The sequence below is a fragment of the Anastrepha ludens genome, chromosome 3 (assembly GCF_028408465.1).
Source record: "Anastrepha ludens isolate Willacy chromosome 3, idAnaLude1.1, whole genome shotgun sequence".
In the NCBI taxonomy this organism is placed as follows: Eukaryota; Metazoa; Arthropoda; class Insecta; order Diptera; family Tephritidae; genus Anastrepha; species Anastrepha ludens.
Window position 1 is genome coordinate 25,307,836 of NC_071499.1, and position 12,361 is coordinate 25,320,196.

A 12,361-nucleotide genomic window follows, 5' to 3' on the forward strand; every position below is an offset into this window, starting at 1 on the left:
GATATTCAATTCCGATTCCATGAAGTTCAACCATTATTTCGGTGCATTTTTGATAAATTTACGAAAAATTTCGTTGGAGTTTTCGCTGATTACTGATTTTTGACGGCCCGTTCATTGTCATTTATGTTCTCACAACCATCTCTGAAACGTGTAAACCACTCATGAACTCTGGCACGAAATAGATCAATCATCACCATACACTTTTTGCATCAATTCAAATGCTTCGGTAGACGTTTTACCGATTTTAAAACAAAATTTGATATTAGCTCTTTGTTCGAAACTCATTTTTGTACCGAGGACCTAAACATACTGACACTTTAGACGCAAGAACTTCGCTTCCACTGTACTGAATGTCACTAAGCTTTCACTGGAAGTCAGCTGGGGATGAAACTTCCAACGCACTAACTCGTTAAAAAGATGGTGCCATCAAAAACATTTTTATGATGCCAGTCGTGTTTATTTTGGACTTCACCTTGTGGTAACAGAATTTTAATATTTAATACATTTCATTTTCAATGCTAACAAATTCGATTCTATACAAAATAACAAATTTTGCGATTTTCGCCAGCAGTCACAACTTCGCACTGACGGCAAGCGCTTAAGAGAAAAACATTATAATTTCTAATTAAATTATATTTCTAATTTAATTCAACTGATCTAAGTAGGCGTTATTTATAAATACTCGTATATCTAAATTAGACTATTATTTTAGGGAGCATATTTTGTATTAATCAGGTCAGCTCGTTTATCGTCCATCATCCTTCAGGCCACACAATGCTTTCAATAAAATCCAAAAATTCTGACACTCGTACATAAACACCGGGTATATTTTTTCCACAATCTAAGCCAAATGAAACTACACCCACCACTCTGTAGTTACTGTAGGCTTTATCTTTAATTATCTGCAGTGGCCCACCAGAGTCGCCCCAACAGGCATCTTTCCCTGGGGCCAGAGCACACAGCTGTGTCTCATCAATCCCATGACTTAAGCGACGATCAGTGTAATTTTTGAATTCTGCATTGCATTCTGGCAGCGGGATAATGTTCATCTTGGCCGCCATTAAGTGTTTTGATGGACCTACGCAAGAAAAAAGTTAAAACGCATTCGCTTAATAATAAAATTTCATAGGCGTACTGTTACTTTCGGTGAGTCCCCAACCAGTCACAATTATTTCCGTGTTTTCGGGCAAATCAGTTGGATCAGTATGCAGGCATGTTGGATAGACCTTTACACTAAAATCGGCATCTCTGGCCAATTCAATTAATCCAATGTCGAAGTAATGAGAAAAATCCGAATAGTTCTGTGGCGCGTAGGTTGCCTATTATGGAATTGAAGAAAAACCAAATCAAATCAAGTGGAAAAAATAGTTTGTATGGCTACATGCACAAGGTGGCGCAAAATTAATCATCCAATTTTGTTTTTGTATAACACTATTTAATAACAAGGATGTGGCAAAAAAATGGTGCGGAGCCGCTAGTTCGATTCTGGAAGAATCACCACTTAAACCAACCAACCAACACTTTTTAATAACGCAGACACACCAAATTTAGCGAAGTCCTCAACCATCTGAGCGCTCCTTTTGGCAGAAAAATGTGAAACACAGATGGCGCTCCAAGCAGTGAGACAACATTGTTCCTAAGCAACGACAGGTGGGCATTCGCACTATTTAGAACTGCAGGCTATCTCCGGGGCTTTGGTTGAGTTCATCAAAAACATGCTCATGAGCAGTTTTGTGATTGCAACCTTAAGGGCCACGAAGATCAGGAAAAGAGTCAGTAGAGAAACACCTCAAGGCGGTGTGATGTCTCCTCTCCTCTGAGTGCTGGCAATAAACTTCTTGCTAAAGAGCCTAGAAGAGAGAGGACAACACGTCGTAGCTTATGCGGATGATGTTGCAATGATTGTTAGAGGGAAATTTCCCAATACACTTTGTGAAATCATGCAAGATTTACTAAACATGGTTGAGAACTGGTCAAGATCAAATGGGCTAAGCGTCAACCCCAACAAAACTGAACTGATCTTATTTACCAGGAAACATAGAATTCCAAGAATAACTCCTCCGACGGCTACTCCTCTAGATGGAACGGCTTTGTCATTTAGTGATGAGGCCCGCTACTTAGGTCTAATACTAGAAAGAAAACTAAGATGGAAATCAAATGTTGAAGATAGAGTAAAAAAGCAACAATAGCACTCTACTCTTGTAAGCAACTAAGAGGGCTAATTTGGGGTATTTCCCCATCTATCATATATTGGATATATACAGCAATTGTAAGACCAATCCTAACATACGGTATACTACATAGTATGGTGGCCGGTTTTAGATAAGTTATGTAGCAAAAAAACCATGGTACATGTACAAAGAATGGCCAGTCTTTGCATCTTCGGCGCACTGAGGACCACACCCACAGAGGCACTAAACATCATGCTTAACCTATTACCAATAGAGCATTTCGGCAAGCAAACAGCTGCCAAGTCTGCTCTCAGATTAAGCGAAACCGGTATACTCAGAATAAAGCAGAGAAAACACTCTTGAATTTTAGAAAAATTCCCCTGCATTCCTGGTGCAACGGATTTCTGTAAGACCAAGGATATCAATTTAGTTAAATCCTTTGTCACAGCATTCCCCTTGAAAGAGGAATGGGATTATGGTTAGGGAAAATGATATGAGCATCTATACATATGGCTCAAAACTAGATAACAGAGTAGGTGTAGAGGTTTACTTCGATAAACTCGGAGTTAGCCAATCATTTCGCCTACCTGATCATTGCAGTGTATTTCAGGCGGAAGTCACTGCCATAAAAGAGGAACTTACTGTAATAAAAATGAGAGTATTATCCACAAAGAAATGTCTTCATATACTCAGACAGTCAAGCGGCAATAAAAGCACTAGAATCTAAAACACACTCGTCAAAAACAGTCATAGAAGGTTTTAAGCCTCTAAAGGATGTATCAAAATAATACAAAATACACCTTATTTGTGTGCCAGGACACAGGAATATAGCAGGGAACTGCAAGGCAGATGAACTTGCTCGAATTGGTACAACGCTCGACCTCCAAGCGGATAAGTCGCTGATACCCATGCCTTTAGCCACTTGCAAGCTACTGATAGATAGGGAAACCACCAATACGGTAAATACAAGTTGGCAAAACCTCTCAACATGCGAAATAAGCAGACAGACATGGCCGAAATGGAACAGCGACCGATCAAAAAGCTTGTTAAGATTTAACAGAGAAACTGTAAGAAAAATGATGGGGGTATTAACTGGTCATTGTCTGATAGGCAGCCACGCTAGAAGGTTAGGACTGCCGTATCTCGATTTCTGTAGAAGCTGTCTAAATTCAAAAGAAGAGGAAACAGTCAGGCACATTTTAGGTGAGTGAGCGGACATTATGTTCGCATGTAGCGGTGATTCAACTTCCGCAGTCAGGGATCGCATCAACGCCTCCAACAAAGCGTATTACGCCCACCTTAACTTGTTCAAGTCCCGACTTTTGTCTAAAGCTACAAAGTTCACTATGTACAAGACTCTTATTCGACCAATCCTAACAAATGGTTGTGAGGTTTGGACTCTTAAGGTTGAAGAATGCGCGCAGATTGCTAGCATGGAAAGAAAAATTTTAAGAAAGATCTTTGATCCAATAAGAATGGATGATGGTACCTATAGAATCCGATTGAACTTGAAACTGAACGATCTAACTCAGAACGAGACAGCTGTGCGTTTTGTTAAAGCGCAGCGCATAAAATGGCTAGGTCATGTGATCAGTATGCCTGTTAACTGTACCGTGACGAAAGCCTTGACAGGAAAGCTAATGGGCGTGAAGTCCAAAGGCAGACCGAGGAACCGTTGGATAGACGCAGTGGAACGCGATCTTAAGAAGCTGGGAATACGTAACTACGAAGCAACAGCTCAAGATAGACCGCTTTGGAGGAGCATTTTGAAGGAAGCTTTGACGCACCCCGCGTTGTAACGCTATGAAAGAAAAAGAAGCGGACATAGCGCATCAAAAACTAACGAAACATTGCTCGTTTATTAAAGCTACCGGCTGATTTGAAGAGGAACCCATAGGGTAAGGATAAATTCCAGTTTCCAATGGACCTATGAAAGGTCTAAGTGCGTCATTGCGACAGCTACCCCACCGACCTACCTAGCGGCAAGCTAATCATCTACCCTGTCAGAAATCAAATAAATTAACGAAACCAACACAAAACAAGTCTGATCGGGGATGATTCCGTTAGGATGATTACATTTGCGCCACCTTCTATATGGATATGTATTCATACTACTCACTTTGATATCTATCTCCAGCCGACCTTGCCATTGATCTGTATCATTGAAGTCAGTAACACCCAAAATAACTTTTATAGGCTTCATGCCCCTCGTTATTATGCAATGCGCCGCAGTAAGAACGAAACGTTTATCGATCAACGTACCACCACAAAGCATACCTTCGATGTCATAAACAATTTTAGCCATATGCGGATATTCTGCGAAGGCCACAGCCTCGCCGCCAAGTATATGATTTATTATGCTTGGCATCAGACCCATTTCAATTTTGCTGCATGCTGAAATTTTTAATTTTTTTTTTAACTTTATAATTACTGCCACTATAATGATTTTCACGCTATACCCACCACGATCAGCTGGGCGATCGAAATTGCGTGTACGTGACGTCATGTTGCTGTAAAATATATTGTAATAAAAGATTTACAAATAAGATATTGGTATATATTTTTTAATTTTATGCTAAGAAATATCTTTTTTTTAATGCAAAGAAAACAAACCCTGGCAGTGGTGCTGTGGTGGTAATATCCGACTGCTTTACTGTGGTGGTACTGTTCCTAAAAAGAAATATTTTTTTTTCATTTTTTTTTTTTTTAGCAGGGTACTTGGAAACCAAAACTGCTGGAGGAAAAGCTCATCACACATTTAGTTCATGGGTACTTACGGGCAACAAATAATCTCCTCGAGTATATTAAAACCACAATGGCCGACATCGTTACTGGTAAAACCCATTGCGTTCATGGAAGCGGATAGCTGCGGACAATTTCGGCCGACAGCACAATTTCCCTTATAGTGTGTCGTTTCACATGCATCATTTTCTAAAATACAAAAACAAATGGAATTTAAAAAAAAGTGACATTGTGAATTTTTTTTCATCAAAATATCCAACTTCTTTTCAGAATTCGGAGAAAATTTTCAGCTATGCAGCTTATAGCCCAGTAGCTTTTGGTATAATAAAATCGAGGCTTGAAGTGGCTCAAAAATACCGTTAATATTTGACATACAATTTTTTTTTTATTTTAAAATTTTAAAAGTTGTTTGATTCTTCCAAAAAAATTTGTTTTTTAATTTTCACCAAAATGTCAACCTTTTTTTTCAGAATTCGTAAAAAATTTTCGCTTATCAGTTTGTAGCCCAATGACTTTTGGTATAAAAAAGTGCAAACTTGAAAATTTTTAAATTTTTTTTAATTCTTTAAAATATTTTTTTTTTATTTTTCATCAAAATTTCAAACTTTTTTTCAGAATTCGTAGAAAATTTTGGGTTATGCAGTTTATAGCCCAGTAGCTTTTGGTATAAAAAAGTTTAAGCTTGAAGTGGCTCAAAAATGCCGTTAATAACTGCCATATAAAAAACAAAAAAAGGTATTTAGTTCAGTGCGGGCTTCTTCTTCTTTTAGACTGGCACGATAACCGCTAACGTGAGTTTGGCCGAGTTTAACAAAACGCGCCAGTCGTTTCTTTCTCGTGCTAACCGACGCCAGTTGGAAACACCAAGTGAAGCCAAGTATGAATTTCTCCACCTGATCTTTCCAACACAGAGGAGGCCTTCCGCTGCTGCCGCATCGTGGAACCACCGGTTGGTACCGCATCGAATACTTGCAGAGTCCAAGCGTTTGTTTCTATTCGGTCGACATAATCCTGCCAACGTTGACGCTGGATCTTTATTCAGTGCGGGCTTAGGATTGGTAAATTCAACTTTTGCCTGATATTTCCAATGCTCCGAGCCAAGAAAACATATAATAGGTTTTGGAATATTTTTAATTTTGCGCTTTATCTGACCCGATTTTCGCCCATTCTTCCTCAAATCTTTCTTTTACTAGTTCCCTGGCTTCAGAAACTGGTCGCTGATGCACATCCCGCTCCATCTCGTATCACTAGTATCTATAGCGTTTAAATCCGGTAATTGGGGAAGGATAGCAATAACTTTTGGAAAATTATATTTTGATTTCGGTCAATTTAATCGTCCAAATGTGCGTACAATCGGAAAAATTGTGCAAAAGTTTGAGCAAACCGGGTCTGTAGGAGATGTGAAAACACCAGTGCATACTCGTACAGCTCGTACTGCAGAAAATATTGCTGCTGTTCGCAATAGTGTGGTTGAAGAGCCGTCCACCTCAACTCGTCGTCGTGCCCAACAATTGCACCTCTCACGCTCGTCGTTTATGAACATTATGCATAAAGACTTGCATTTACACGCTTACAAGGTGTATTGAGGCCATAGTGCTTTTGAAATAGCGCACGATGAGACAGACCTCCTTTTTAGAAAGAAATTGTGTAGTTTCCCTTTAACGACGGCCAAGGGGATACCGATGTCTGAGAAGGGGACAGCTGAAACCGGTTCTGGCGACCACTTCCTAGCAAGCTCATCGGCAATTTCATTTTCCTCTATATCCCTGTGCGCAGGAACCCAAATAAGGGAATTGTTTCCTGCACGTTCGGGACATTTAAGTTCCTCCTTACAGGAGTTCACGAGAAGAGGGCTGCAATAGAGCGCCGACAGTGCCTTGATTGCAGCTTGACTATCGGGAAAAAATGTCTCACTCCCAACAGCGATCCCGAAGCATTTTGCATGCCTGCAGGATCGCAAAGTCCTCTGCTTGAAAAACGCTGCTTGTTTCCGGCAGTTTAAAAGAGACCGAAATGCTGGCTGATTTAGAGTAAATCTCCGCTCCCACTCCAGACTCTATTTTAGATCCGTCAGTGAAAACAGAGGCATCTATATCCGTACCGACTCTCCCCTCTTTCCAATCTTGCCTGCTCGGAAAAATAGCCCTAGCACAACCATCAAAGCACAGTTTGCGGATGGAGAGGTCAGTGCGAATAACAGAGAAGGAAGGGGAGATCTGCTTCAAGATGCTACTATATCCTACAGGAAATTGTCTCCAAAGGTCAATCTCCTTCAGCTTAAATGTCAACAATACATGAAAAAAATGTCAGCCGGTATAAAATGAATTGGTTGGAATTTTTTTTCGACACGTTTCGTACCCTTCCACAATCACACCCACCGCGTGTGCGCCAGCTGGCGTTCACTTTCGTAATTCATGAAAGCTAAGTCACAAGGGTAGTCAAGAATTTAACGGTATAAAAACGCAGTCCAAAATCGACCCCTGGCTCCCGGACTATTACGAGTGTATTTGGTGAACGCTGCTCTACGAATTTCGAATGTACGTTCGGAGGTATTCGAATTGTATGATTACAATTTCTTAGTTTCTACGAAAAACAGTCTACGACGGATACTATGATAGGGCTGATAGTGAAAAGATGAAAAAAATCAACACAGCCATGGCAGCGGTTTGTTTACGAATACGGAGAATACAAATGTGCGAAAGTGCGTAATTTTTCGTGCGTTATTTGAAGTGAGTTTTGTTTCAAGTTTGATATTTTTATCTAAATGAGACCCCTTGAATATACTTTTGAAATACTTCACGGTTGGCTCACATCCATAGACCAATTGGTAAGGCCATCTAAAGGCCAGTAGTAACACACGAACATTTAGTCACATTTCGCTCTTGGGTGTAGCTCAAATATAGCTGCAAAACGATGCGCGAATTATGCTGTCTTTTTTTTTGAAATTCCTAAATTTAATTTAAAACACTCGACTTTTCATCATTTGGAAATTTGCTGACCATGTTTTTCTTTTTGTTTTTGTATTGAACTAACCACACTTTAGACTTTTTGTTATGCATTTCGTTTGTTTTCATTTCATTCGCCTTTCCCAAGTGACGTGGCAGTCTAAGTTTACCTCACAATTGTTTTTTTCACCACAGCTATCAAGCAAACCTTGTAAATCTATCATCCTTGAATAAAAACACACTGCTTTTCTGATTCTCGGCCGCGTCCTAAGACTTGCAAAATGAAGCGCTAAGTCAATGAAGAGGAAGAGTTGTGATGATGCTTCACTTTGCTTGATTTCTCTCACAAAACACTGTGTAAGTCCACAGTACCTATTTTTTTTTGCACTATGCTTAGGGTCTTCAATTACTTTGAAATATATCAAAAACGTGAGTTTCGAGTTTCACTACTTTTTATTTACTTTATCTTAGTCACACAAAGCAATGTAAAATTTTGCGGCGCTGTGTTATTTACTCACCTTCTAATTGAGCTGCTCCTCCGAGTGCCAAGCAAGCAAATAAAATAATCACCAACATATTAATCAGGCAATTTGAAATGTTTGGAAGCTAAAATGTCCTTTTATATTTCTTACAATTTCACGTACATATGTATGCGTGTATGCATGTATTTAGACTTCTGTGCACTTTTCTGTAGCTTAAAGCCGGCACTTCTGTGCATTGCTCCTGCAAAATTTCAACTGAACTCTGTTTTTGCTTCAAGCAAGATTTTTATATAAATTTTGTATTTATTTGTTGATAAAAAATATTTAATCGATTTTATATTTTACATTGTCAAAGTTATGCATAATTTTTCATTCACTTGAATTCGTAAAAAATGAGTTGATTGTGATGCAATATCGTATACACAATTTTTTCACTTTGCGAAAATAAACCTTTCCGGTTGCATCTGTGCAGCTGCTCCTTGCTTCCTCAACTGGCGCCATTGCTCGCAGTTCATTCTATTATAAATTTTTTAGCGATAAGACTCGGCTGAACTGCGATGCAAAGGTGAATTCATTTTTGGAGAATTCACATATTTTAGTGAGAACTGATCAAAGTAAATTTATATAAATATTTTATTAAATTTGCAATGAAAATACAAACACATGGATGTATTAATGTACCTGCCTACGGAAAAATATTATGCGCATACAGTGTGTTAAAAAAGAATATAAAAATTTAAGGAGTTAAGGGGGCAGATACCTGTAAAATTAGGAATTTTTTTTTTTTTAATAAAATGTTAATATAATCCTTTAAGAATATGTGAAAAAAATTTCAGAACGTAAATTTAAGTACAGGGTTGGCCATATTAAACTTACCCATGTGATTATTAAAAAAATATGGAAAAAGAAACATTTTTTTGTGTTTCATTGTGAAAAACATTTAATTTAGTTCAAGGAGATTCGTTTACATCACTTTTTGAATATGATATCGCGCAAGTGGTCGCCCTTAGCTCGTATAGCGTAATGTGCCCGTTTTTCGGCGTTTTCCATAGTTTTGGCCAGCGTCTCGGCCGATATGGCGGCTATTTCCCGTCGGATATTGGCCTTAAGTGCGCCTAGTGTCTTTGGCTTGTTGACGTAAACCTTAGATTTCAAATAGCCCCAAAGAAAAAAGTCCGGTGGCGTCAAATCCGGTGATCGTGGCGGCCAGTCAAAATCGCCGCTTTTTGATATCAAACGGCAAATTGGCATATTCCAAGCGACGAGGCTTATCGGCCGGCAACAGTTGTTGATTTAGTTGTATTTTGTACGGGAATATCCCCAAATCCAAACGAATGATACGTCGTAGAGTGGTCCGAGGGATGTCCAACTGAGCAGAACGACGATTACCTGACGTTCGCGGCGATGACTCGATACTGGCTCGTACGGCCGCGATATTTTCGTTAGATCGTCTTGGCCGCTTTTTATTTGGACGTCGGGTATTAGCCACAGTGCCGGGAGACAAAAATCTTTTGTGCATTTGCTTGATTGCGTTCTTTGACGGCGCACTTTTCACTTTATTTTTTTTTTCTCCACGCACGTTGCGTTTTTACAATCGAGAAGGAATTTTGAATGTACAGCTGAACAATTTCAGCGCGTTCTATTGGGGTGTACTGTTTTATGGTATAAATCTCCTTCGACTGACGCTTCCAACGCGGTATGTCATTAGCTGATCTGAAATTACAGTAAAAAGTTATAGGGTTACTCAATGGGTCAGTTTAATATGGCCAACCCTGTATTTCTTATATATATTATAGATCGTCAACTGTGGCGACTCTGTTCTTTGCGTTCGAGCGCTGGGAGAGGTATAGATGCGTTGCCGACTTTAGAGCCGTTTTTCTCAAAACTATATTTTTCGAATTGACGTGCACGATAATTCGAAAAGTTATTGACCGATCTCCCTGAAATTTTACACACAACTTTCTCATGATATTAGGTTAGGTTAGGTTATGGTGGTAGTCGGTCCGTATGATCAACTCACTTAGACCTCACAGGTCCGTTGTGATACCACTGTGCGACACTGGAACCTTGTTTAGTTACTTTTATGAAACCATTTTGAGGCTCTTATGAAGCGCAGGATTGGTCTAATCCCAGCCTATCCCCCAGAAAGTTCTGTAAGAGGGTTGAAAAAGTGTTTACCTAGACAACCTGCTCGGATTTTAGCTAAGGCTGGTCAATTGCAAAGGAAGTACTCAACTGTTTTTTTTCCTCTTGCTCATCTCTACAACTTCTACAATTTTCATAGGAGAATACTCCTAGTCTCAAGGAATGTCTGCCAAATAGCCAGTGTCCGGTGACAAAAACTACGACCTTCTACATAGATATCTTCTCTTGAGAGACTAAGCAATTCCTTTGTCCTTTTCTTGTTTATTTGCGGCCTGTTATGCATGTATCTTCTTCTTCCCATGACCTAATGGCCTCTTGGGTAATGTGGTTTTTTATTATTAATTTACTCGTGACCAAAGGTACTCCAATGGTACTTTTATCACGGAATAGTTGAAGAGCAGTACCTTTTCTGGCTAGCTCATCAGCTCTACAGTTTCCCTCAATATCTCTCTGTCCCGGAACCCAAATAAGGCTACCCTGAATACGACGCTAATATCATTTATGGCTGCCCGGCAATCCTGTGCAACCTTTGATCTTAGTATAGCCATATACATTGTTTTAATGGCCGCTTGGCTATCTGAGAATATATTTATAGTAGTTTTTGTTACTGCATGCGTATTTAGGTATGTAGCCACTTCTTTTATAGCTAAAACCTCTGCCTGATAAAAGCCGTAGTAGTGCGGATAGTTATAGCCCTAACTCTTTCAAAAATACTCAATAGCCAACTTACCTAGCCGGGAATCATCTGCATAAAAATTTAATTCCCTCCTTCTCCATGGCCTTGGTGTCTGTCACTCCCTTTTTGACGGCATACTTGTCTTGAAGAGCTTGTCGAAGCTAAATCTAGGAATAGAATAGTCTATTTCTTGTTTGTGACTGTTCAGAGTGTGCAAAATACAGGCATGGCCAAACCGCCGTTTTTTCCATAGCGCCATACTTTTGAGTCTAAGCGCCGAGGCGGCGGCCACGTTTTCCCCTACGAGATTTAGTGCAGGCAAATTGATTGGCACTTCTAGCGCTTTGTTTGGAGTAGTCCTTAAAGCACCAGAGGTGCATAAAAGAGCTGTTCTTTGGACCTTATTTATGATTTTAGCGTAACTCGCCTTAAGAGTAGATGGCCGCCATACAAGTATTCCATATATTAAGATTGGTCTAACTACCGAAGTATATATCCAATGAATATCGCGAGGGGTTAACCCCCATTTAATACCGACCGCTCTTTTGCAAGTATATAATCCAACGTTGGCCTTCTTTACTCTTTCCTTCTTATGATATTACTTTCTATGTGAATTTAGAAGTTTTCGAAAATTTTTCGAAAAATAATTTTTTTGTAGCAAAAATAGTAGGAAAATTCGCCCAAAAATCATTTTTTTTAAGGATTTTATTCCGCGATTTTTTTTCCATTTTTTTTTTTTTAATTCATATAGAAATTATGACATTACTAAACAAAAACAATTTTGGTTTTTTGTACTCAGGTCACTGACGCCGATGCTACAATACCCGCCGATTGAGAAGCCCAGCTGCGACCTTCCTGGAAGAATTGAGTGTACATCCGCCATTTTAAATGATTAAAAAAAAAATTGTGTATTATTTTAGTGTATAAATAGTCCGCATGAGAATTTTGAAAAAAAATATATTGATTTCTTCATTTTAAATAATTTTAATGAAAATCAGGGAAAATATGGCCGTTTACAGGTATCTGTCCCCTTAAGTATCTGTCGCCTCATTCGAAATAGTGTTTTTTAGGGTGTTTCGTTAAAAACGGAAACGAAAAAATAGTTTTTAATTTTGTTTTAAGTATTTCATTTTTTAATCCACTGTTAAGAAATAAAATCTGTTTTTGGACATACGAGGTTCGTTCAAAAAGTTGTCAGCC

The 12,361-nt window shown here is 39.0% G+C and overlaps 1 protein-coding gene across 1 annotated transcript; it reads right to left on the minus strand.

Moving 5' to 3' along the window:
* Positions 1-457: 457 nt before the first annotated feature.
* Positions 458-8,819, minus strand: LOC128857199 (serine protease persephone-like). The gene is made up of 7 exons (XM_054092840.1): positions 8,377-8,819; positions 4,949-5,102; positions 4,785-4,841; positions 4,635-4,681; positions 4,291-4,565; positions 1,136-1,319; positions 458-1,078 (listed from the first exon to the last, which is right to left on the minus strand). The coding sequence occupies exons 1-7, from the start codon at positions 8,432-8,434 to the stop codon at positions 756-758; spliced, it is 1,098 nt and encodes a 365-aa protein (XP_053948815.1). The 5' UTR covers positions 8,435-8,819; the 3' UTR covers positions 458-755.
* Between the last annotated feature and the right edge of the window lie 3,542 nt (positions 8,820-12,361).

Coding starts and splice junctions, on each gene's coding strand:
- LOC128857199 (XM_054092840.1), bottom strand. CDS start 8,434: ATGTTGGTGATTATTTTATTTGCTTGCTTGGCACTCGGAGGAGCAGCT. Junction 4,682..4,784: donor ACCACAGCACCACTGCCAGG/GTTTGTTTTCTT, acceptor TATATTTTACAG/CAACATGACGTCACGTACAC. Junction 1,079..1,135: donor GGGACTCACCGAAAGTAACA/GTACGCCTATGA, acceptor TTTCTTGCGTAG/GTCCATCAAAACACTTAATG.